The 26,018-nt window shown below is 39.6% G+C and overlaps 1 protein-coding gene across 8 annotated transcripts; it reads left to right on the top strand.

The window, feature by feature from the left end:
- The first annotated feature begins 850 nt into the window (after positions 1 to 850).
- Positions 851 to 25,661, top strand: LOC146574220 (engulfment and cell motility protein 2). Of its 8 annotated transcripts, XM_085273683.1 has the most exons (24): positions 877 to 943; positions 4,273 to 4,460; positions 6,060 to 6,129; positions 6,310 to 6,408; positions 7,056 to 7,096; positions 7,853 to 7,925; positions 8,005 to 8,055; positions 8,651 to 8,820; positions 9,324 to 9,423; positions 9,832 to 9,983; positions 11,531 to 11,609; positions 13,668 to 13,703; positions 14,042 to 14,092; positions 14,809 to 14,931; positions 15,315 to 15,434; positions 15,551 to 15,655; positions 15,747 to 15,855; positions 16,039 to 16,175; positions 18,237 to 18,400; positions 19,598 to 19,710; positions 19,798 to 19,905; positions 20,058 to 20,140; positions 20,250 to 20,327; positions 21,112 to 25,661. In XM_085273683.1, the coding sequence occupies exons 4-24, from the start codon at positions 6,331 to 6,333 to the stop codon at positions 21,310 to 21,312; spliced, it is 2,172 nt and encodes a 723-aa protein (XP_085129809.1). In that variant the 5' UTR covers positions 877 to 943; positions 4,273 to 4,460; positions 6,060 to 6,129; positions 6,310 to 6,330; the 3' UTR covers positions 21,313 to 25,661. The 8 variants fall into 8 exon arrangements, with proteins under 8 accessions (XP_085129810.1, XP_085129812.1, XP_085129807.1 ...); XM_085273684.1 differs by lacking the exon at positions 4,273 to 4,460 and having other exon boundaries at positions 851 to 943; positions 6,060 to 6,124; XM_085273686.1 differs by lacking the exon at positions 4,273 to 4,460 and having other exon boundaries at positions 852 to 943; positions 9,832 to 9,977.
- Positions 25,662 to 26,018: the final 357 nt, after the last annotated feature.

The raw sequence follows: 26,018 nt of genomic DNA, 5'->3' as shown, positions 1-26,018 counted from the left end.
CTCCAGAGACATAGATTTTAAGGTTAATTGGTGATTCTAAATTAGCTGAAGGTGAGGTGTATAAATCCTTGAAGTAAATGTGTGAATGTATAAAGTTTTCTGGTAAGATTAGAAGTGCTATATGAAAGCAAACATTACATTTGCACGTGCAATATAACTGAAATCAATGTAAAAATAAACTGATAGTTTAAAGAAATTAGGACACATTTACTCTGAGCTGACTGCTAAGATCAAAACAGATGGAAAAAGGAGTTGGTGAGGTCATAAGATTGTTAAAGCATCTGAGGTGCCTTCAGTGAGTGATGAAATGTGCAAATCCTGCCACTTTCTTACCACTGCTACTGAGTTTGCAATAAGCATCTTTTTTTTATGTTTTGTGTTGGTTAATGTTGAATTAAAAAAATGATTTGATGATATAGCAGTGAGGATGGCATTTAAAGATTGTAGTACTTGTTTAAAGTAAATATCCCAACAATTCCAGAAAGTTCCTCCTATTTTCACTTTTAATGAAATCCATTTAAATCATTATGGCTGTTTTTTTCCGTGTCTTGGGTAAAACAGGGCATGACGTTGTGTAAAAACAGATGGTCTTCTCCAAGAATAATTGGATCTTTTAGGTTTTAAAACATTCTCCCCGCTCTCTGAAACTACTATTAAAGATTTATAATGTATTTATTAAAGCCAGACCATTTATCCTTTTCTAAATTGATCTGTAATTAACCATTCGGTAGCTATCCGGACCACACAGTGAAATATGAACAGTATGTAAGGGTTAAAGTGAGACGCCAGATAGAGAGTGCACAAATGATGAGGAGCCTGCCTCATTTGCAGACGGTGACATGGTGTCCCGCCTACAAGGCGTGGAACCGCGTCTCCTTTTCACGAGGATTTCACTGGGGACAGAGGGAGATACCGAGAGCACCATCGATGGCCAGGACACGGGGTGAGTAGCACCAAGTATGACATTAGCAGATAAGTACCCCTCGTTAAAACCCTCCGGCGAAGCCGGTGAGCATCTTCTGCTCGGGTGACGGGCTGTATCCTGACTGCAATGGAGGAGGAGACGGGGACAGGCTGGGCTGGATGATTGAATAACACTAGCCGCCTTCTGAGGAATAACGGTGGTGCTCACTGTAATAGCGAGTAAGTTTGCTATTAATCTGAGGCAGAGAACAGCAAGAGACGTTAGCTGCTGTTTAATTAAAGAAACGACACGATCATGAGTTGTGATTGATTACGCTAAACATCACAAGGTTGCAAATGCAGCCTTTCAATGCACCAGTCGGTGGGCTTCTGTTAACCACAGCTCTGATCCTGACTAATCGATCACCAACAATTACGCTTTAAACATTTTAAGTTTAAGTTTCTGATTAAACAAGCGTGGATGGTTATATTAATGATGGCTGAGAATGAGCTGCTAAGAAGACATCAGCCTTCTCAATTGCCAGAGGATGACTGTTATCGCACTCTGGGCTACCAGAAGATAAATTTGCCTTAATTGTTTTTTGTTTTTGTTTTTTTAAGAAAAATTACCAAGGCTGTTTTTTTTCCCGAGACAGCAGCTATCGTATAACCAGAAGGGGCGCCACTGCGCACGATCAAGTAGGCAACTAGCTGTCATCAAAGTTAGGCGCTTCTCAGTTTTTCATGTGTGAACCCGTTTTTTAATGCCCACCGGCCTGGATGGGAGCCCCGAACCACATTTAAAACCACAGTAAAATGGCGTCAGAAACATCCGGGTCGCGGTGAGAAGTAGCTGGTGGCGCCGGGGGGATACAAAAAGTTGGGAGTCTTTTGAATTTAGGCTCCGACCACACTGTTGGGTTTCTTTTCAGGCTTGAGCTTCTTAGCAGTAGTTGCTAAGCTACCACCACAGCGCGTGCAGCCAAATAAAAAGCTCCCAGTGCGCGCGGCAGCCGCGAATCCAGTCACACCAGCCAGATGACAGGCCCGCAGAAAGTGGAAAGAAAATAGTTCCCATCGCTTTTCATCAGTATGTCTGCTCTGTGCACAGTCACCAGAAATGGACAAAACCAGCAGGTATTTTGAAATGTCGAGGAAGGAGAAACACAGGTGTAGTCACTGCATAGTCCTGTGGGATAAAGTAAAGGGTATCGATCACAAGTAAATACAGTGCCAGTACTGCCGATACCGATACTTTTAACTTAGAAATGCAGCTTATGTAGGGAAGAGCAACGTGTCATCACTTATGAGGTGAATCACCATCAGTTTGCAAATTCTGAGCACATTTTAATCACCACTGTGATTTTTACTTTCTGCAATAATTAGTTAAAAAAATAAAACACACTTCATTTTTTATGAGGACCTGTGATGTAAACGTGTCTGTTTCTAAAGGACTTTGGTTCAACTTCTGATGTCTAAATGTCCTATGGGCTATAAATAAAATAGATGTGACATTCGACACAAAAACCGTGACATATTTTATAATATCCCCAAAATAATGTATTTAACACAGTTCAGCGGGCAAAATACTGAACATAGAGGTTAAAAACAAAGTATTGATGCTATTGTGCTATTATTAATTCAATACCAATACCAGTGTTGGTATTGATACTTTTTGGACCAAGCTGCCTACCTCTAGTGCACCTCTGGTTCGCTTGAATGACTAAGTTACGCAGATCTATAGACTATCCATAGAGAGCTTATTAATAACAATTGTCCACCAATGGAGATTATTTACTAAAAACACAAACCTTGTCTACAGAATATAATTGGATATGTTTAGTAAGAAAAGCACAAGGGATACCTGATTTTAAATTCTGGCTGAAAAAATGCATTGTAACTTCTTACATTTACAGAAATGTATCCTGAAATATGCCTGATATCAGTTGGTTATTTACAGTTATCTTTGTCTTTCAGGGAACAAGCAAATAAGAACAAATATTACTCATTTTACTTTTACAAAATGATAAATGACTCTTTTACTAACCATTATTGCTCATGTTTCTGTTGTGTTTCATCACTGGCTGTGGTTTCAGTTTTTGACCTAGCTGTTTATTAACATAAATATCTAATTGGCCAATCACATTGCAGCATCTCCATGCAGTTAGACATGTATACATGGTCAAGATGAGCTGCTGAAGTTCAAACCAAGGATGAGAATGGGGAAGAAATGTGAACAACTTTGAGCATTGTTGGTGTCAGACAGCCCATATGATACCAACAATGCTCAGAAACTGCTGATATACTGGAATTGTCCTACACAAAAATCTCTGGCAGCTTACAGAGAATGGCAGCTCTCTGGGTAAAAATGCTTTATTAAGTTTAGATGTGAGAGGAGAATGGCCAGACTGTTTTGAGCTGATAGGAAGGTAATAGTAACTTACTTACAACTCGTTAAAAGTACAGTAAAGATGCAGAATAATGTCTTTGAACGGCAACACAACATGTCAAACTTTCAAGCAGATGGGTTCTGGCAGCAGAAGACCACACTGAGTGCCCCTTCAGTCAGCTAAGGACAGAAAACTAACGCTACAATTCACACGAAAATTGAACAATTGAAGATGGGAAAACATTGTCTGGTCTGATAATTTCTGTTGCAACATTCAGGTCGTAGGGTCAGAAATGGCATAAACAACATGAAAGCCGGGATCCATCCTGCTGTGTATCAACAGTTCAAGCTGGTGTGATAGAATGGGAGATATTTTTTGCCTACTTGAGAATTGTTGGTGACCATGTCCATCACTTTATCACCACAGTGTATCCACATACTGATGACTGCTTCAAGCAGGATAAACTAGAAGCAGTTCAAGAAACCGGTTTCTTGAACATGAGAATGAGCCCACTTTACTCAAATGGCCTCCACAGTCTCAGTCCAATAGAGCACTTTTGAGATGTGGTCATAGATAACGTCAATATGCGGGCCACAAGTTTGAGACCCCTGGTTTATAGTAACAGATACTTTTTGTTTGTGCAGATATTTAGCCACATGTCATTGCTGAATAGGGCTGGAGGCTGGACTGGGACAAAAAATCATCCCTGGCCGATGGCATAAGTTTGATTATGGATATTGAAGCAGTCGTATTGCAGCATGTGACAATAATTAAAAGCTACGCTTTAGCTATTAGTAGTGGCTCATGGTCATTTTACCCGAATCCTTGAGTCTCTCCCTTTCTAAATATGTCCCTCTATGTATTTTCTTACCACGTTAATTGAATTTTCCTTGTCTCTTCCTCACTTCTCCACAGCTGGTGCTAGCAGCAGTTAATTTGCTGTATCTATTATTAGTTTCTTTTTATTGTCTTCCCTCAGCTCCACCATCGCCACTTCTTCCACACAAAACTTTTTCTACAAGCTGCGTGAGCACACAGCGACAGTAGGGGAAGAGCTGGTCGTGTTAAGAGATTTGACTGGGAGATCCAGTGTCAGTAATAAAAATGAACAAATGGATTGTTGTCGGCGCATCCCAAAAGTGCGTCGGCCCACCAGGAAAATGCCCGGTATGCCAGATTACTGGTCCAACTCTAGTGCTGTACATCAGTACAAGAACATGTGGAAAATGTTTTTACTATATTTTCTTTGTAAGAGAACAGGCCTTTTAGCAGATATTAGAGATCAGAGATTATATAATGGACAGTCTGCAAAACCAGTATTCTGTCATGTATTATTAATTTTTCCTCTTTCTTCATCATAATCAATATTTATTTTAGGCATAATTCACTCAGTGGTATTTTCAGACTCCACTGATAACTTGTTTACGTGATGTAAATGTTAATGCTGTGCATCAGTCTGTTAAGCTGTGTTCTGACACTATCACAGTTGAGTGATCCCCTGGTCCAAAGATGAAAGGATTTGTGCATGCTAATTATTTAAAGTACAAGAGCTTAAATCTTTATCCCAACTTTGATCAGGAGAAACTGGCATCTGCGGTGCAATGATATACTGACAGCTCAGGCTGCATTCTCTAAAGAATGAACTTAAACTCAAGAACAAACTGCTTTATTTCGTGACTGATCAAAGGAGCACGGTGTCAGACATCACATCCACTGATCATATAAAATGGCAGGCAAATGTATTTATAGAACAAACATTCAAACTCTTCAGAAAGACTGTGCTGGAAATATCACTATGCTGGTAAATCTCTAGGGAATACAGTTGTTGGTTCAGTTCGTTTCACAAAGGTTTGTCTCCCGTGTAACAGTAGGGCAGTGCTTTACTTCGCAAATGAGTAGCTGAGCTTTACAAAGCGCTTTGTATCCTGAAAGCACCCTGAATGCAAAGAGCCATTTGGGAAACAGCAGTGTTTCTTTTCTTTACAGCTGTCTCCCAATCAGACGGCTTTTCCTGCTCGCCTCGTGTCTGAGCAGAGGGGGATATCGGTGTGTTGCCAAAGACCGGTCCCTGCTGTGCTCTTCCTGCTTTTGTATCGTCAAGCTTTTTCTGTTGCAGATCGTGAAAAATATGTTTAATAAGCGTTGGTGTTCTGCTGAAATTAGGTGTTAAAGGTGAGGCCTGACTAAACAAGAGTGCAAATAAAAGTCAGAACAGTTATAAAAACTGAATTAGGCTACACGAGAGTGAGCGTTATAAAGGAATTTGAGTTCAAACGGAGCAGATGGCCAGAAGGTAACAGCCCATATTGTTCCAATTAATAACCATTTTCCACACAGTTTTTGGATCCGTACAAGCTCTATTTATCTTTACTTCTTCATTGCCAAAATACAAAATGTGAAAAGGAAATAAAAGAGACGTTTTCAGTAATAACTAAACTGTAATAATTTACCGGTGTAATAATGTTTTTGCATAGAGGGTGCAGAGCGAGCTGGAAATGAAGGTAATTAGGTTATGCTTTGCAAATAATATGCAGATATGTCAAGGGCAACATAATTCAGCAGACCAGACTCAGCTGGCAGAAAGCTTGACCCAGCCGAGATATTTATGTGACTGTGTGTGTGTGTTTGTGTGGGTGGTTTTGTGAAACAGTCATGCTTATTGATCTGTTCTCTGACAGATTCAGTTCACTGAAGAGAAAATGCAGCAACTGAGCGAATTGAGCTTTTGGGTCTGCATGACCAGGCTGTGTTTTTCTATGTTCACAGGGGAGCTGACACAGAGGTTTATGCAGCAGAGCTGTGACAGCGACTGACGCTTTCAACAGTTATCAGTTAGGTGATGTACAACCCTAGATTCATACTAATATTCTCATTGTCTGACTCTTGAGCCACATAGCTCAGTAAGGCAGTTCTTTGTATTTTTAATCATCATTTATTTGAAGAGTAACATTTAAATGTAGTGGTTCAGAAAGTCTCTGAATGACTGGTGTTATTTATTTTCCTTTTTTTTCTACAGGGTGCTAACAAAAACACGGCCATGCCTCCCCCATCTGACATCGTGAAGGTGGCTATTGAATGGCCTGGTGCCAATGCTCAGCTAATAGAGATGGACCAGGTATGCATGAGTACGACAAATGACATAAATCCTCACAATGCCTCTAAGAACTTATCTTCCTCTAGCTATTACAGTGAATCATTCAATTCAGTTCAGTTTTATTTATGTAGTGCCACAACAACGGGTCGCCTCAAGGCTCTTTATGTTATAATGTAAAAACCCTACAGGAACAGAGAGAGAATCCCAACAATCAGATGACTCCCTATGAGAAAGCACTTGGCAATAGTGGGAAGGAAAAACTCATTTTTAACAGGAAGAAACTTCCAGCAGAACTGGGCTCGTGGAGGGGTGGCCATGTGTCATGAGTGGTTGGGAGGTGAGGGGAGGAAGACGGGCCAAAAGACACACTGGAAGAGAGCCAGAGATTTATAATAACTAATGATTAAATGCAGAGAGGTGTATAAACATGCGTGGGCTGTAAAGAGTTGAGTGAAGAATAAACGAAGCGCATAACAGGAAGGGGAATAACAAAGGGGAGGAAATTATGTGCGGCTTTAATGTGAAAATTTCATGTATGCAAAATACGAAAGTACCCCAACTGGCAGATTTGATAGATAGTGCCATGTGAGGAGTGATGATTCATGATTCCTTTAAGTCCTTTAATGTTGAATTTTTCAAGTCTGTAAGTTTCTTTCCCCTCTTTGCAGAAAAGACCTTTGTCCTCAATAATTCGGGAAGTATGTGATGGGTAAGTATTACTCCTGTATGTTTTAATTGTTTCCAAAGGTATGTTCTGCAGGATTACTTAAAATATTTGAGATTTATTTAGTTTCTAAAGTGGTAGCTATAATGAACTAGACTTTGGTGATTAGTAGAATGTAATTATAATACTGAAAGCTTTATTACAGATAGCTCAATCAAATGGAAGATCTAAGGAGCACATTAGTTAACTAACTAAACTGTAAGAAGCAGTGAAAGCCCAGAAAAAAGATGAGACATGTCATTCTCTTAGATCTGCGTCATGAAAGTCTATGTGGAAAAGCTAAACATGAGAAAATGCTTATGATGACCACACTTAGTGCTGTAACACCACACATAACCCGACTCACCTCTTTCTAACCCCCATTGTTGTGTTTGGACTTTTTTGCACCTAAGTGATGGCTATTACAGATTCTATCCCACCCATCCAGCTCTTAGCCTGGCTCCATCTACCCACTGCCTCCTTTTACCATCTGAAACAGAAAATTCTTTGCACTTTACTGTAAACACCCACTGAGTGATTCTCCTCCACAGCCTCTCGTGTTTGCTGCTCGTGTAAATACAACTGCTGAAGGCAACAATCTGACTTCGAGCAACCTTTTGTTCATGCATACCAGAGTATGCTGCATTGCATTACATTTCTACAGTGTGTTCTACTAATTTTCTTCTTTATTTTCCTAGTATTCAAAACTGATATTGGATATTAATTCTTTAGCAAACATTTTCTCTCTGCTTTTGTCTCCAGCTGGTCTTTGTCTGGCTCAGAGCAGTTTGCCCTGCGTTATGCTGATGGTCCTCAGCTTTATATCACTGAGCAGGTGAGCTTCATTGTTTTCTTCCTAACCTTGAGATGAGGACTTTATGAATTGATACTGAACTCTGTTGTAATCCTTTCAGAGTCGTGGCGACATCAAGAATGGGACCATTCTTCGATTAGCAATTTCTCCTGTAAGTGAAAAATGTGGCATTGAAAGTGCCATAGCTATACATTTGCTGGAGAAGCGCTCTCTTGTGTGACAAAATAAATACAAAAATATATTAAATGCTTATGTTTTGCATGTCTTATAAGGTGCACTCACTGTTAACAATAATAGCCATTACTACAAACATTAAATCAGCCAATCACGTGGCAGCAACTCTGTGTATTCACACATGTAGACATGGTGAAGATGACCTGCTGAAGTTCAAATGAAGCATCAGCATGGGGAAGAAAAATGATTTAAGTGACTTTGGATGAGGCGTGGTTGTTGGTGCTCGACAGGCCTGTTTTGAGTATTTCAGAAACCGCTGATCTTTAGTTATATAATAAAAGCAAGGTGTACCTAAAAAAAAAAAGGTTAGTGTATATATCTTGCAGTTTATAAGACACTGGTCTCATAAAAGATCACATTAACATTTGCTATTGTAGCTAATAGAAAATTATTAAAATGTATTATTCCACATGGGCTATAAGTTTCTCCATATATGTTTACAGTAAATTCAGTGACCTGGACAAGGTGATGAAGGTATCATGACACTGATTGATCGTGTTTGTCTCTGACAGGCTCGTGCTGCTCGCCAGCTCCTGGAGAGGATCCAGTCCCATGGCATCGATGCTCGCCTCGAGGCTCTGAAGGAGCTCGCCAAGCTCTCTGCAGATCCAACCTTTGCTGCAGAGTTCATCAACATGGAAGGCATTGGGACGCTGGCTCGTCTTGTGGAGAGCGGCACTCAGTGAGTTTCTTTACCCCTCAGCCATTCAAACTGATACCATTGGTGACCTTGTTCTTAAGGTCAGAGGTCAGGTTTTCTGAAAAGCTTATACTACTTGATACTTGTGAAGGAGGTGATGTAAGATTTTGAAATTGATACCATAGGTGCATCTGACTGTGTGTTGTATCATCTTTGTTGAATTTGCAAAGCTTGGCATTGCTTAATGGCAGTGCTGTAAACTGCTAAGGCTATTAGCAATTTTTAAAGAACATCAGTTTCCTTTACTTTTGCTGCTTCCCTCTAAATCCACTACTTGCACTTTTAAGCTCAGTTCACATTCATTTAGTGATTTTATTTATATACTACAGTTGGATTACTTGTGGAGGTCAAATAAAGCCACTTAGTCAAAAAGATAAGTTTTGGCTTTTTAAAGTCTGCCCTCGTATCAGGATTTCTGTAAAGTTAATCTAAATGTTAACGTGTGATCTGAAAGGCCTGCCCTGACTGTACTTCATTCCCTTCAGCTTTGGTGAAATGTTGGCCTTCACTCTCACTGCCTTCCTCGAACTAATGGATCATGGCATTGTGTCCTGGGACCTTATCTCATTGTCCTTCATCAAGCAGGTACTTCTTCCAACAAAAGAACAATTCATAGGACACATTTTTCATTTCAGTGAAACACCACTGTACAACTTTCCACTTTAAGAAAACAAAACTAAACTTCAAGTTCTTCTTTCTTTGACCTCTTTTTCTACACAAATGCCGGAAATGTGTGGGTACTGTTGCTGAGCAACTACTCACATAATTTGGAGCTCATTCTGTGTTTATGTAAATAGTTTTCTCTGGAAAACTTCATCCAAGCCTTGGCAGCCACTTGGGAGAATTTTGCAGAACTCTTGATTTTGTTGTCTTTGTACTGGATAAAAATATTCTACTAAATTTTTATCCAAATGCACCAAATAAACCAAGAAATGAAACAAAGAAACAAAATTTGTTTCTCTGTGTTAACGGGTTTTCTCTGTGCTCACTTAGATTGCGGGCTACGTCAACCAGCCGATGGTGGACGTGTCCATCCTGCAGCGCTCCTTGGCCATCCTCGAGAGCATGGTTCTGAACAGCCATAGCCTCTACCATCGGGTGGCACAGGAGATCACCGTGGGACAGCTCATCGGGCACTTGCAAGTGTGAGCACACACACACGCACAGGGGCTTCCTGCGCTCTGAAATGGGGGAAAGTGGAGGGTATAGGAGTGTGGGGTGACTGGATAGAAAAAGTTGCTGTGAGTTTTGTTTCTGTTTATGTGGATGGGTATGGGTGCACAGGCGATTCCAATCAAACAGCATTGCTGTTATAAGATTTTTGTTGTTGCTGAGAACTCCCATGAAAAGATCAAAACCAACAAGTTAGGAGGACACAAAACCCCCCAAAAGGGGGTCGAACACAGGACATGGAGAAAGCATACAACCTGAATACACAGGGTGGGCAGGGTGACTAATTGGGGGAGGGGGTCAGGGAACACAGAGGAAGGAAAACAGCTGAAGAATCACGCAGTAAGTAATGCTGAAAACACCATGAACCAACCAAACTAACCAAAACTCAAAGAACTCCTAACCAAGAACCTGACGCATAGTGGTGATGGAAACTACTTTTACTGCATGTATCAGGCTGCCAGTTTCGTTATAATCAGATGAAGGAATGCCTGGTGTGAATGTTAGTGGTGACATTAAGTAGTTAATTTGCTCTGTTTGCTCAAGTGTACAAGTGTCAAACATAAGGCCCGGGGCCCAGAATTGTCCCGATGCAGACCTTTCACTTAAGAAGAAGGCAAAGAGAGCATAGATTTTCATATGTTTTACAGCTTTTCCTACTGATAAAAACCTGCTCCATGGCCATTATTACTGTTCTCACAATTTAACCCCAAACACTTGGGCTTAATTCTGTTTCTTACATATATCTCAGGGATTAAATGTGTAGATAAACGTATTTTCACTGACAGGATGGGGAATTTCACTGTTCTGGCCCATTTAGGATCAAAGTGGGCTGTATGTGGCCCACGATGTAAAATGAGTTTGACATGCCTGCTCTGGTGAGTTTTCACAGCAGCACGACTACATATGAGTCACTCGCAAAATCAAATCAAATCTCTGTGCTAGTTATAATGATGATACATTTTGTGTTATGAACAACAGTGGAGCCCTATGAAATAATGAAAATGAATCTTCTTCTTTTGGATACTGCCTTTAGGGGGCGCATCATCTGCCTCCATGTCACCCCTGTCTCATCCTCCTCTCTCACACCAACCCTCTGCATGTCCTCCTTCACTTCTTTCATGAATCTTCTCTGTGCTCTTTCTCTTTTCCTCCTGCCTGGCAGCTCCATAGTCATCATACTTTGTCCAGTATATCCATTATCCCTCCTATGTACATATCCACATGCCTCACTAATAATATTAGGTATAAGATCAAAAAGCATTTTCTGTTACGATAAACTCAAAGTTGGTTTTGGTCTTTTTATTGGAGTAAAGCCAAAGTTTAGAAAAATGTCACATAGCAAAACTAAAGACTGGTGCAAAGAAGACGCTTCTAAAAATCCTGCACCCATCCCAGGTGTTTGTTTTAATGGTAATTAGACTATTTTTTTATGCAGTTAGCCTGTAGTTTTGTTCCTGTGTGGAGATTTGCAGAGCATGCTACTTCTAACTGGTTGTTGCGCTGCTGGATATTCCTTCAGGTCAAACCAGGAGATCCAGACGTACGCCATCGCTCTCATCAATGCTCTCTTCCTGAAGGCACCAGAGGACAGACGGCAGGTCGGTGCACTGCACTAACAGCACAGAGACAAGGACCGACCTAACAGACCTAACTGATATACTAATATTAAATCTTCATATTTCATCCTAAAGAAACATATGTCTACATAATAGACATTGATTCATAACATTTGTGGTGTCAGAGACCTCATGACAGTGGCTCACCGTGGTTTCTAATGTGCGCACCAGTAGACCAATTAAAGCTAATTTCACGAACAGACGTCTGTCTGCCAGCTGTCACGCTGTGGATTCAGCCATCGCTGCAATGACAGTCTCACTCCAGATACTTTCCTTTGAAGTTTGTACATTTGTTTTGCTGTAGTTTTTCCAGAGCAGCTCAGTGAGGTTAACTGGCCACCCATCTGCAAGCGACTGATGGTTGTTTGCGTCTTTTAGAAAAAGAAGGCAGAAAACAGAAAACAATGAGTTTTAAGAAAGCAGCTTCTTTCCATTTAAGGACTGTTCCCAATGTTATTCATGTGTAATATATCACATCACATTACATTGCATTTCTATTTCTATTTTCAGTTTTTAAGTTGATTCAAGGAGATTCGAACAAAAACAAATTGAATCTCGAGTATTTTTGTTGTTCAGATAAATGTACAAATACCGAAGATGGAAGTGTTTCTGTCCCACCTGTCACCGCCATCCGTCCTCTCTCTCCTAACTCCAGCATGCTTCAGAGTTTAACCTTGTTTAATACACCTTACATGCAGTTGTGTGCTTTTCTAAATTATTGTTCTCCATGTAAACTTTGATTTGCAGTTTATGCCAGAAATTGTATTGTAACATAGAAAACACAACATTTCTTGAAATAATGTCCTATAATAAATGTAGTAGTACTTACAGTATGTAGACGTTTTCTACTCGGTTTGAGCAAAACACTTTCTAACTACAGGCAGTCTCACAAACGCATTCATGATCTTAACCTAACAGTCACACACTCAATTGGGCAATTTGGGGTACTTTGAGATGCATACTAGAGGAGCTGGGGATCACACCTCAGGCCTTCCAATTAGTTAAACAACTTGCTTTACTTCCTGAGTTACAACTCTCAATTAAAATGTTTTAACTAAGCCAAAGAATTTAGATAAAACTAAAAAAAATATTACTTGTTGCTGTCCTCTGTTAGTACAAACCCTCCATTTACACAAATCGACTATATCTGTTTACATTTTTTAAAGGATTTTTCAACAGCAAAACATGACACCTTACATTTTTTAATATTACATTTTTAGTTATTTTTAGATTTAGTGATTTTAATTGTTACTAAGGCTGTGCAGCTGCAGATTTGCAACACCTGGTTTATAATTTCCCAAATGCAAAGGTGCTAAAATCCTCAGTCCTCATTCAGCTTTAAAGTTCTAAAAAATTCAAGTGTACACTCAATTATATTTAATCTCAAGATAAAGTATTTTCCTTAATTTACTGTGAAGTGCACCAGTTTTGTTTTTGCCGTAACAGGAAACGGTATGCAAAGGGCTTTTAATGTTCATTTATCTCCAGTTGCTGTTGTTGACCACTGGAGGGCGAAGTGATTATACTTAGAGAAACAGCAGAAATGCATCCTGTGTTTAGCTCGCGCTGTGGCATTACAGTAATTACCGTCTAAATGCCAGTTTTCACCTCATTTAGCAAATACGCATAAAGTAGCACCTCAGCTTTTAGATATATAGATCTCTCCGCATCAGTTTTCGATGTTTTTCTTTTTTCTTATAAAAGAAGAGAGGCAGGGAGGAATCAGAAGAGACTAACATGTTTACAGTACACACATGAGAGCAGCCAGTAAGCCTCAGTGATTTGCATGTTTAACGGTAGTTCTAAGCATCATCCTGCTACTCAGTGGGTTGATAAATCCTGCTGTGGGTGATGGTTTATAAACGTACTTTACGTCTGGTGCATTAGGTGATGTGTGACTGCTGATTTTTATTTGATGCTGTTTCATGTTCTTATTTCGTTGCATGCTGTGACGGTGATGTATCTCATGGTCCATGTGCGTGCACGTTTTATTTCCATTACTGTTACACCCACACTACTCCTCCCACTCTGAACCTGTAGGAGGAGTATACTAACCCGCTGGAGCAGCACCTCACCGTGAGTACACATCCCTCTTTAGCTCATATCATCTTTTCCACCTCTCTTTCACTGTCTGATCCTTTCTGTGTCATGGAAAGCCGCTGCATAAACCCTCAAATTAAGCCAGAACCATAGCTTGCTGCACCAGCAGACAGACTTGTCACCGACTGTGAGATATTTTACAGAAGGTGCGAAGGCAAATGGTTTAAAGCATAGATCAAAATCTAGCTTTAGATTATTTCTCATTTATCCATAGGTCGATGTCAGTAAAATTATCATTGGGTGCGATTCTAGTTTGTAGTAAATCATCTTTCCTAAATTGATTTTTGTGGAGTAATGTCTGTCTTTACCCTCAGGAAATGGCAAGCTCTTTGGCTCAGAAACACCTGCGCTCCATCATCCTCAATGTGAGTATCAAGTCTGAAACTCAGACACTAAAACGTAGCAGAGCTTTCATTTCATGGCTGTTAAGCTTTCCAAGTACTTTAAACAATTCCCATTGAAAGTGTCAGGAACTATTTCCAATAAAACTCCCGAAAACCTTGGTGATACACAATACTTGCTTTCATCCTCCTTTGAGACTTTACAGTGTTGGCGTTTGGTGATTGTTTCGACCCTTGAACAAAGAGCTGGTCACAATTTGGAAACTGGAAAGCTTTACTCACTTGCAGGGCTGTGACACAGAACCAGCAAATGTGATATGGGGCCAAGTCTATGAAGTGGAACAAAATCTCCTCTGAAAATGATTCCTTTTGGCATTTGTCTGAAAGCGCCTGGTTGAACTGGCTGCAAATGGCTGCAAGTTAGGAAGTGCTGCACTCAAGCCTCCTGGAATAAGGAAATGTCCTAGAGCAGCTCCACCATTGTGCTCTTTCATGCACTGTTAGTGTGACCTGGTTATCCACTAGATAAATGTCTGTGCTATTTCATTTTTTATTGTTATTTCAGACAAATTGTAATCATGGTGCTTATCTTGCTTCTAATTAGAAAAATAATACAATTCATTTTTGTTATATTCCATCAGTAGCTTTGGTTTGTTCTGCTTCATATGATATGCTGCTTGTTTACAAATTTGCAGCCATCATAAAGGCTCAGCTAAAATCCCTCTGCTCCTCCTTTCCAGCACGTCATCAGAGGAAATCGACCAATCAAAGCAGAAATGGCACATCAGTTATATGTGCTGCAGGTGTTGACTTTTAACCTTTTGGAAGAACGGATGATGACAAAAATGGATCCCAATGACCAGGTAAAAAAGTGGAATAATGAATTTTGTGCTCATTTCCATGTTGCTATGCAGTGGTTTGTGTGATTTGAATGTAAAGTAATCTGATCGTCTGGAGCATGTTTAAAGAAGCAACATGTTCAGCTGAATGGAAACAGCAGGATCCTGAACAAGTGTAATTAGAGACACCCTTCTACCAGTGACGTGTGCACTGTCAGAGCTGCTTTAAGTGTAACAAGTGGACCAGAAAATTAAAGTTTTCCTGTATTTTTTTCCACTGCTTGTTTACAGCCATTCACTCTCTGCCGATTGACTTAGCCTTTTTGCCTTTTTCATTTCATTCCTTTGCAGCTGTGTGTTCCTGTTTATGCTAATATGCTCCAAACATGTTATTTTTTCTCTCACAGGCTCAGAGAGACATCATTTTTGAGCTACGCAGAATTGCCTTCGATGGAGAAAACGACCCCACTGGCACAGAGAAAAGAAAGGCCATGTACACCAAGGATTACAAGATGCTGGGCTTCACTGTGAGTCTCCGCTAGAGATTTCAGTTTCTTCTGGAATGATCTGGAGGTTGAAATCGACCCAGTTTGGTGCAATTCTTTCTGTCTCTTCACTCACATTATCTCTATTTAAAATGCAGAACCACGTGAACCCAGCTATGGACTTTACCCAGACGCCACCAGGGATGCTGGCTCTGGACAACATGCTGTATCTAGCCAAAGTTCACCAGGACACGTACATCAGGGTCAGTGCTGGTCTCATGCATGACTTTGCCGAGTTTACAGAGCCACCAAAGTCTTCCACAACACGTTAACACGTTTCCCTACTCATGACAGATTGTTCTGGAGAACAGCAGCCGAGAAGATAAACACGAGTGTCCTTTTGGTCGCTGCGCCATCGAACTTACTCGAATGCTGTGTGAGATACTCCAAGTTGGAGAACTGCGTAAGCAGCTTTGCATATGTTGCTGTTGTATTTCAGTGTCACTCTATCCCTTAATGTTTTTTTTACATTTTTGTTAAATTTGATATTGAACTTGCTCCTCTATTGCAAAATGGTGTGATATGGAAGAAGTGTGTCTCCCTCATGCTTCATGTTTTTCATTTAGAAATCTTTTCTTCTGTGTAGCTAATGAGGGCTGCAACGATTATCATCCCATGTTCTTCACCCATGACCGGGCATGGGAGGAGTTTTTCTGTGTCTGCATCCAGCTGCTTAATAAAACTTGGAAGGAGATGAGAGCCACAGCTGAGGACTTCAACAAGGTCAGATATTAACATACACAACACATTTACATGTCAACATTTCCACCCTAGACAACCTTTTATATCATTTGAAATAGTATAAACCATACTGCCACATGTTAGACCATGTGATTGATTGATTGGTTTATAGATGGATGGTGCAATGGTGCAAGCCTTTTCGTAGAGCCACTTATATGACAGCCATTACAAACCCCAAATACTACCTTTTCAAACTCTGTGAACTATTAGTATAGTTAATTGTGTGTAATTAAACTAAACACAGATAATATAGTCAGATTGTTTGAAGTTCCTGGGAATAATTGAAATGGAATTCTCTGGGTTTAGTTTAAAATACATGTTTAATTATATTTACGTAAATTTAACTTTATTTATCTGTGTTGTGGAGTAGAGAGAGTGTGTGACTCCTGAGGCTCTGCCTCCCCTTCTATTTGTATTTCCTATTCTACTGCTAGAAACTCAAAGAAACACAAGTAAATCTGAGCTCTGAGACTAGAGTGCTTTCTTTTGGCTAATATGTTATTGTAAAGTCTTTAAGATATCACCGTGCCGATCATTTGATCTGATCATGTGAAAATGAAGGCAAACTAATATGGGAGAAATCTGATCTATTTCCAGTCCCTTTAGGCTGATTATTTTCATGGTAAAACTTTCTTTGAAGTAGAGTAACTCCACACTCTCTCGTCCTCACCTGTAATCATGCACCTTGGACTCTGCACTGTTACCCGACACTGCTCTACACGACACAGCTTCAAGTTACAATACTGGATTAATTCAGTCATACGTATTCAAATACATTAAGTTGGTAGATAAGAATATTAATGTGTTTTTTGTATCGCTCTCTACAATAATAAAAACATAGTAGCTTGACCACAGTCTTGTTATATAATATAATTAATATTGTGTTGGTTGTCAACCCTACTGAGTGAGTTTGTGTTTTGAACAATGTCACTTCAAAGTGCTGGTGCACTGCATTCAAGCTAGAAATACTCAGCAATGGAGGGAAATAAAGAAGAAGCAGAATGTCTGTTTGTGTTTTGTCTTTATTTGATAGTAGCAGTAGAGGTAGATGGGAAAGTGTCGGAGCAGGTCATTTTCGTACACGCCACCAGTCGATCACAGGACTCGGCTGCTGATGCTGCTCTCATCCATGTGGTTGGTGTGGATGCTAACTACTTGGTTTGCCTCAAAAACAGAAATTGTTCAGGAATGTGTGCTTTGATTTTTGTAATCAGATTCACCCAAACAGTGAATATTCATGACTTTGGTGATCCCCACGACTTTCTCTTTTTTCAGAAGAACACATGAATTCCTCTCTGTTGGCGAATCATTTTGGCAGTTCCTTAACTTAGTTTTTTCTCTCTCCATCATTAGGTCAAGAATTTTACTTTGTACAATATGTCGGCAAAAAATGTTTGTAAAACATAGACCTGTCTATGAGCCACGGCTGTACTTTCCTTCATTAGCTAATTTTCAAGTGGTAATCTGAAATAATTAAGTGCTAATTATGGAAAAGTCACCACGCTGACATAACCTAACTAAAATGATGATTTAACGAGACGGTACGATTGTAAACACGAGCACTCAAATGTCATACCAAGTGCAGTGATGTTGAGTACAGTAGGTGCTCATCATTACCAAATACACCATCCATCCAGAGCGGACTGTGTTTGACAGGTATCACTGTGAGGAACATCAGGCGTAACACTGACACACAAAACTGTAGCTGCTGTGTTCTGTAATGTGTGACCGAGCAGCTCACTGGAGCAAACAGTTGAAAGGTTTTCGGTTTATTAAATAATGCATGACAGTTACTACCTCGAAAGACATTTAATGAAATGAACAGGGATACACAAAGCTGTTTTGTGTATAGAGTGCTTTAAATATTAATACCTTTTAAACATATTTGAGTCAGCAGTTTTAGCTTCTTCCCTGGGGAATGAGGGTTCATTAAAAGCCAGTGTTACTACTCTACTGTGTACTGTACCCATGTTAGCATTCGGGAGAGTATGTCATCTTTTCTTACTCGTCTTTTGTGTGTATGTTTGGTTAAACCCTCACCAGGTGATGCAAGTGGTCCGTGAGCAGATCACCAGAGCTCTGGCCATGAAACCGTCGTCCATAGACCAGCTGAAGACTAAGCTGCGAGGCCTCAACTATTCAGAGATTCTGCGTCTGCGGCAGTCAGAACGAATGAGCCAGGATGATTTCCAGTCTCCACCCATCATGTCAGTTTGTGTCCACACTACTTTTCTTTCTCATTACCTGCCTTGAGAATGTGGCTGTAATTTTTTTTCCCCCTTTGCTTCGCAAGTCTGTCAGACTGTTGTGGTGTCTGATCCTAGAAACACCTGCTGCACTTGGCGTTACTGCAAAGTCAGGGCGAAGGCAGTTTTGAGTTCTTTGGGTTGTGTGTACATGTTTGGAGATTTTAGGACACATGTCAACATGATAGCATTAAAGATATGACCATGAAGCTTTACATTGTTGCTGCTGATGACAAAATGAAGGTCAAGAATAGGCGGGTGCTGGAGGTAAACCTCACTCGCATAGTGTTTCCCAGAAGAGGCATCTCTTTCGTCTTTATCTGGTGGACAAGCCAACTCTGTTTATAAAGCACTTTAAAAACAGCAACCACTGTCTGAAGTGCTAAACATAAGAATAAAAATACATTATAATAAAATATTTAATAAATGGAGAAAAAAATTGGCTCGAAGCCAAGCAGAGGAGGTGCGTCTTAGGAGCAAATTTGAAAATGGCCAGTGAAGAGGCCGGTCCAATGTGTAGTGGCAACGAACTCCACAATTTGAAAGCTGCACCTGCAAAAGGCTTGTTCCCTCTACACCTCCACGCACAGAGTGGAAGCTGATTGGCTGAAAGACCCGGCAAGAAGAGGATTGGACTGCAGTAATGGTGTCTGTATTGAGATTGATAGCGTGGGAAAATGGTAGTGATATGAAGAACAGACTAGCAGCTGAACACCCAGGAAAGCAGGCAGATGAGTGATTACAGATCTTCCTTATTGAACTTCAATAAGGAGGCACAGGCTTCATTTTAAAATGAACTCAGAGCAGTGAAGATAAAAGAGGAGTAATGTGCTGACTCTTCCGTGTTCCAGTTAAAATTCAGCAGTTGCACCAGCTTGAAACGAGACAAGGAGCACTCACCAATGTACAAAGACAGAGCTGTGATAAAGGCATGGATCACTGTTTTAGAGTGACCCATGACCCATATAGCTGCACTGCTCTGACTGTCCAATCTTAAGTCATTCTCTGTCCTAAAACCCATGTTTGTCACAGTAGGTGCCACTGGGCCCACGAAAACATGGACTTTCCCACGATGCTTGTGTACTCGGCTGTGGTCGCTAGAATTTGAGGAGTTTTAAATCATATCCGAACTGTGTTCTTTGCGTTTTTGTGCTGCAGTGAGTTGCGGGAGAGAATTCAGCCCGAGATCTTAGAGCTCATCAAGCAACAGCGACTCAACCGGCTGTGCGAGGGAAGCTGCTTCCGTAAACTGGGCAACCGTCGAAGGCAAGGTACAGTACAGCATCAGAGCAATCGCTTTGCTCTTATGAATGAGCGCTGATTGTAAACTATGCACCTTGTCCCCTTCTTTTATCTAGAAAAGTTTTGGTTCTGCAGACTCTCTCTGAATCACAAAGTGCTGCACTACGGGGACTTGGATGAGTCACCTCAGGGTGAAGTGCCTTTTGAGCTACTCAGTGACAAGAGTAAGACACTATAGTGGTTCCATCTGCCTGATAATAAGTCTGTCATAACACAGACAATGACACTGTCACCAGCGGAGCACGCCGCGTCCGTCACAAGGCTGACCTTAATAGGTGAATATGATTATGTGTTTGTTTCTTCTGTTTTTCCCCAGTCCCCGTCTCTGATATTAAGTCTGTGGTGACAGGGAAGGACTGCCCTCATATGAAGGAGAAAAGTGCTCTAAAACAGAACAAGGTAGTGTCATTTTCTTTCTTTTTAATTGCCATTCTAGTCTCATAGCTGCCCTTTAATTCTGTGCTGCCGCTCGGTGTAGAAACTCTGTTTGACCTGCTGATTCCCTCAGGAGGTGCTGGAGTTGGCCTTCTCTGTCCTCTATGATCCCGATGAAACACTTAATTTTGTTGCACCCAACAAATACGAGGTAAGCTCATATGTGCACGATAACACGACAGCTGTTCTTCCTTTTGTTTGGCACATGTGAAAACTTAAATCCGCACTGATTAGTATTTCTATTATTAAAACCTGGTTGTTTGTGTGGCGGGCTTGGAAAGAATTAGCTTTAATTCCCCCTGAATTGCACATCCTTGTGGAACACTTTAGCATCATTAACTTCTTTACTTTGTTTTACAGTCAGCAAATCTACTGATTTGCCTTAGTCTCACAGCTCTCATCATCCTCATTTCCAGCGACAGCAGGCAGCTGAATAAGCTCTGACAGATTTGCTGTATGTTACCTTCCCAGCACTAAACGGCAGACAGATAAAGTTAGCAACCAGCTGGTGAACACAGCAGCTAAAGAGCCAGATATTTCCCTTGGCAATTGGTGTAAAGCAGAATGTGAGTTAATATTGCACTTACTTTTGCCAGGTGGATGGAAACACTTCCAAATGAAGTCCAAGTTGTTCGGTGTTTGCCACTTATGTAAACTGTCAGCTGTTTGCTAATACATTGTCTATATTGACTTTAAAATGTGATAAAATGGGTGTTAATGCAGGTTTTTTTAATTATTGTAAAACAAAAAAAATATTTCAAAAGTAGCGTAAGAGGCTGGTCCGGGTGTTCGTTGTATAACTTTCAGCTAAAAGTCTAAAAGCTGCTGTCAGAAATCAGCTAATATAAAAAACCAAAAAACTCTCCTTGGATGTTTTCCCTCATATAGACTTGGCTGTGTTTCACCTTCATGTTTCTGTGTGTCCATATGTGCAGTATTGTATCTGGACTGATGGGCTGTGTGCGCTGCTGGGCAGAGAGATGGGCAGTGACCTGACACGCAGTGACCTAGATACTCTCATCAGCATGGAGATGAAGCTCCGCCTCCTCGACCTTGAGAACATCACGATCCCGGAAGCGCCGCCTCCTGTGCCAAAGGAGCCTAGCTCATATAACTTCACCTACAACTACAGCTGAGATGTGTGTGTGCGTGCGTGTGTGCGTGTTTGCAATGCATGCATGTGTTTGTCAAGGACGAATATGCTCAATTTTTTGATGAATTTAGCGAATATGTGGAAAAGGCTGATTTTTTTTTTTTTTTTTTTTAAACATTTCAGAACCTTGGAGGCTTTTACTTGTTTGTGACGCTGGATAGGAAAGATATGTTTTATCGCCTGATAGAGAGGTCAGAAGTCAGGGTTTGGTAGAGAAATGTTCTCCCGGAAGAGCTGAAAGAGATGAAATGAGAGAATCTCATCTGTCGGAGCGTTTCAAGCAGACTGCAGATTTTCTCTTCTTGTTGTTTGCCATATAAAGGTGGACATGAACACAGATGAAAAGATCAAAATCTACAAATGAATGTTTACATTTTAGTCCAACTTGAAGCATGAGACACTTGCCGTTTCCACGGCAACTAAGAACGAAGTAGCCAGTTTTAAATACTGTGTTCACTCCGATACTGCCTGCTACTCCATGTGTACAGATGTACAGTACAGTGTAATCACTTCCATACCGTGCTCCTCATCGTGGTCTTATTAATATTAATATATCTCATATGCAATGGATTAATTTAAAAAGGATTAGACATGTGAGAAAGCTTGAGATGTAAGATGTATAGAGCAGAAGCAGGTAATGTGTAACGATGTTCCCTTATTCACTTTGTTTTGTTTGTCATACATGGGACAAAACGTTTATCAGTAGGAATTATAGCTTTCCAGAGTCCAAATGATAATATAGAAAAGAGATGGTGAGGTGTAACTAAATTTAAAAAATGTTATTATAAAAGACCAGAAAACTGACGTGTGGTTACATTTGGGAAGTTGGAATATTTGCATTTAAGCATTTTCTTTTTCTTAAGGGTGTCGGGTGATTAATTATTCAACCAGCCATTTCAGCTCCACACATGATGACACAGTCGTATATCTGTTGTGGCTTCAGTTAACTGAGTAGCATTGATGCTGCTTCTTTCTTCACACCACTACACTCTTTTCATAGGCCTGTTACGCAGTGTGAACGTACTCTACCATATAAAGGATTAATGAAATTGTTTAAGTGTTTCTTGCCAAATGTAGGTGTCTGTAAGTGTGTGTCTGTGTGTGCAGATTTTTTAAGTCTGTGTGTGTTTTTGTATGTTGAGAGACTGAGGGCAAAATCTCTATATTTAAGGTCACGCTGCTTGTTAAAGTCGGGGTCAAAGCCCTGACATCAAACACAATTAAAAGACATAAATCATGTGAACTTTTTTTCAATCATAGTCACTGCATTGCCTTATCATACGCTCATATGTTGATAATGAAACACTACAACACACTAAGATATGCTTATATATCTGCTCATATGAAGAGTTCATAAGTGTTGTATAAGCAAATAATTATTTATAGACACAATATAACACACTTCTAATACTATTTCATGTCCACATATGTTAATAGTTACAATACTGTGCAAAAGTCTTGAGCCATCCCTCACTTCTTTATATGGACCCAGACTTGCTAGTCATTTTTAAAGTGGTCTTGAGCAATAGTTCTCCATCCTTTCTATCTTTGTCTTTTTGTTAATTTTCAGTCCAGTTCTTGCATGTGAGCATTTTCAAATTAATGTTTTCTTGTTGTTTGTGAAGCCACTTAACACCAACTTTTGAATAATTTACTCATAAACATTAACTAAGTCCTAACTCAAGGGATAAACCAGTATTGTGTCTACATATAACAGACAGCTTAACAAAAAAAATCAAAAACATGTTTATCCTCAAAAAGCTATTCGCCCCCAAAATTGGCATATTTCAGCATGGTACAGTGTGCGCTCTTAAAAGGACACTGGATAACAGCAGGGGCAGGCCTAAAAAAACCCCAAAACTGTCTACAGCAGATCAACAATGTGTGAAACTCATGCCCGTAAGAAATAAAGATTAAAAAAATTTGTCCTGCAAAGACCGCACACATCTATTGATCCATCTACTGTTCACTGAAGCCTCAATAGCAACTTAACGGCAGCTGAGAAAAGGTTGAGGCATGCCAAATTATCAAAGAACTGGACTGAAAATCAGTGGTGGTTCAAATATTTGTCACTATATATGGTTGAGGTCAGAACAAAGACACAACAGTGAGTATGGGTGAAGTGTTGGGGATCTTATCCAAAAATTCTGAAGCATGAGTGGAGAAAAGTACCGTCAGATTTTGATCCACCATGCAGTACCATCTGGAAAGTACCTGATTTGACTCATTTTTCATTATTACATTGATCCCAAACACACTGCCAATGCAGTAAAAGCTTTGATGGAAAAAACTTTAATGGAAAAAACCCTGTGAAACACTATCAGTCATGGATTGGCCTACCCAGAGTCTGGACCTCAGCATTATTAAAGCCCTGTGGGATCATTGTGAAAGATAATGAAACAAAAACCAGCCAACATCCAACCAGAACTTTGAATTACCTTCATGAAGCCTGGAGAACTATTACTGAAGCGTACTTAAAGAAATTACCAGTAAGAATTTCTAAGAGATTTCATACAGTGTAAAAGAATAAAGGTGATCATACCAAATATTGACTTTAAAGCTTGTTAGAATTGTACAAACCCTGTTTTTGCCTTACATGATGAATTTCCATGTATGTTTGCACAGGTTTTAAATCACTTCTTTCCCATATTGCAATATAAAAAAACGAGTGCTCTAAGACTTTCAAACAGTATTGTACAAAGTGGATTATAAATCCTCCAATTACTGTTTACATTTAGTGTGTATTATGTTGAAACTATCGGATTATCTAGGCTAACACTTATGTTATACTGTGTTGCTAAAATGTTTTCAGTTTCCTAGTTGGTGACAAAGACTTTAGTCAACACTTGCATACTGACTTAAATCAGCTACAGCTCCATTATAATTTATTATAAATAGCTTATTGATTTACTGTTAATGCAGTAAATACATACAGTTATTAAGAACTTTATTTGGAAAGTTCATCCTACAGAGTGTTAAAAAAGTGTGAACATATAAGTCATGAATTAATCAGCATTTGGAGCTTTGATTTCCAACTTTTTATCAAGCAGTGCAAAGGCAAGCAGGAAAAACAAGAGGACATAAAACACAATCAAGTGCACAGAAGGAGACTAAAACAGAGCGGCATCTAGTACTGCTCATATATCATAGTGAAGTGTGCGGCATTGTGTGTGCTTTGTACACAGTGGTAATAATTACAGTATTGTTGCTTGATGTCATTTTCTAATTTCCACATAGTTTCTGGTTCAAAACTTTGTCTTCTGAACCAGAACTAATTACTTGTGTCATTTGTTAATGCAGAGTAGAATTATATTTTTGTAACTGATCGTACGATTTTGTCAGTCTTGAAGAGAATGGGAACTAACAGTGGCATTTTCACTTCACGTCAGTGGGTGGGGTACATTCAGCATGCTCACGTCACACTGAAAACACATCACATAATTTAGGACACCAACTCCAGCAACTTCTTATGATGTCAGCTTGTGAAGAGGTTTACATTTGAGATTTTTTCTTGTTGTTTTTTGTTTGTTGTTTTTTGACCGATGCTGAAGGATTAACGGGTTGATTTCGCTGGTTAGTGTTACGGTGAGCCAAAGAGTTCAATTCGAGGCAACTAATGAAAACGCAAGAACGCAGGCAAACTACTAAAAGATTTTTCAGCATTTATCAATGTGAGAAAACAACCACCTGCTGAAATGCCGTCAGAATAAATGCAGAAACCTGGATATAAACAGAATATGAAACTGTGACACAACTTAAATGACACTAACATCATCTTTCACCTTCAAAAGCAACAAGCTACGGTATGCTCATCAATATTTAATGATCCCTAAAAAGATTTTCATTGTATTTGCAGCGGCCTCTGTGTATCCTAATGCATGAGTAATTGCTATCATTTTTATTATTTTTGCTAAATCTGTCAGATTTGAATATTTGATGAATATTTTCTAAAGTTGCTCCAAAGTAAGTTGCAGTATTTTGAGCTCTCTGGGCTTCCGTACACTTTTTTTATTTCAGAAAGTAAATGGACCATTAAGCTGTGTTCAGAAATCAGCTCAAACAGGTTGGCAACGACAACATATTACAGGAAGTAAAGGAGCATTGCGTTGGATGTACAGTTTGACTTTGAGGTTTTTGCATCTGGCTCTCTTTTACATGACTTGCTAAACTATTTATTTACACTTGGTAGTGACAGTAAAGAATGACAAAGTAACATAAATTTAAAACATGGTATACATATGAGTCATTGTATGTATATACAGTATTGTGTTGCCTTATTGAAGAAATGTATTATGTTTTGTGTGAATAAATGCAAACTAACTACTGATGAAAGTGGTTTTTTTTTTTATTTTAGGTGGGAAACTGGGGTTTGTGTTTATAAAATATGACTAAATTAAAATATTGGGCAGTTTATTAGAGCATATAATAAAAAGTAGTCTAAGATTCACATATTAATATCTCTCAAAATGCAAGACTGGCTGTAACATTCATGGTAAATGATATTGGTTGATTTATTGGGGTTTGTTTTTTTTAGCTTTAAAGATTTTCTTGTTTGAACTCTTTGTTCACTGCAACATCCAGTCAAAGTAAGCTAAGAAACAACAAGCAGTTATGACCAGTAGATACTCCAAGCTATATAAACCTAAAGGTGCTCCACCAAGTCAGAGAAGCAATGTTATTACTACCATA

The sequence above is a fragment of the Mchenga conophoros genome, linkage group LG5 (assembly GCF_057382185.1).
Source record: "Mchenga conophoros isolate Kocher_MC1m ecotype Shallow Benthic linkage group LG5, M_conophoros_male_GT1.1, whole genome shotgun sequence".
NCBI classification, from domain to species: Eukaryota; Metazoa; Chordata; class Actinopteri; order Cichliformes; family Cichlidae; genus Mchenga; species Mchenga conophoros.
This window is presented reverse-complemented; position numbering and strand designations above follow the sequence as displayed.

What these genes read in the sequence shown, in the direction of transcription:
- LOC146574220 (XM_085273684.1), top strand. Translation starts at nt 6,331, where the DNA reads ATGCCTCCCCCATCTGACATCGTGAAGGTGGCTATTGAATGGCCTGGT. An exon ending in ACTCCAAGTTGGAGAACTGC is followed by an intron (nt 15,856 to 16,038) that starts GTAAGCAGCTTT and finishes TCTTCTGTGTAG; the next exon opens with CTAATGAGGGCTGCAACGAT. An exon ending in GGGCAACCGTCGAAGGCAAG is followed by an intron (nt 19,711 to 19,797) that starts GTACAGTACAGC and finishes TCTTTTATCTAG; the next exon opens with AAAAGTTTTGGTTCTGCAGA.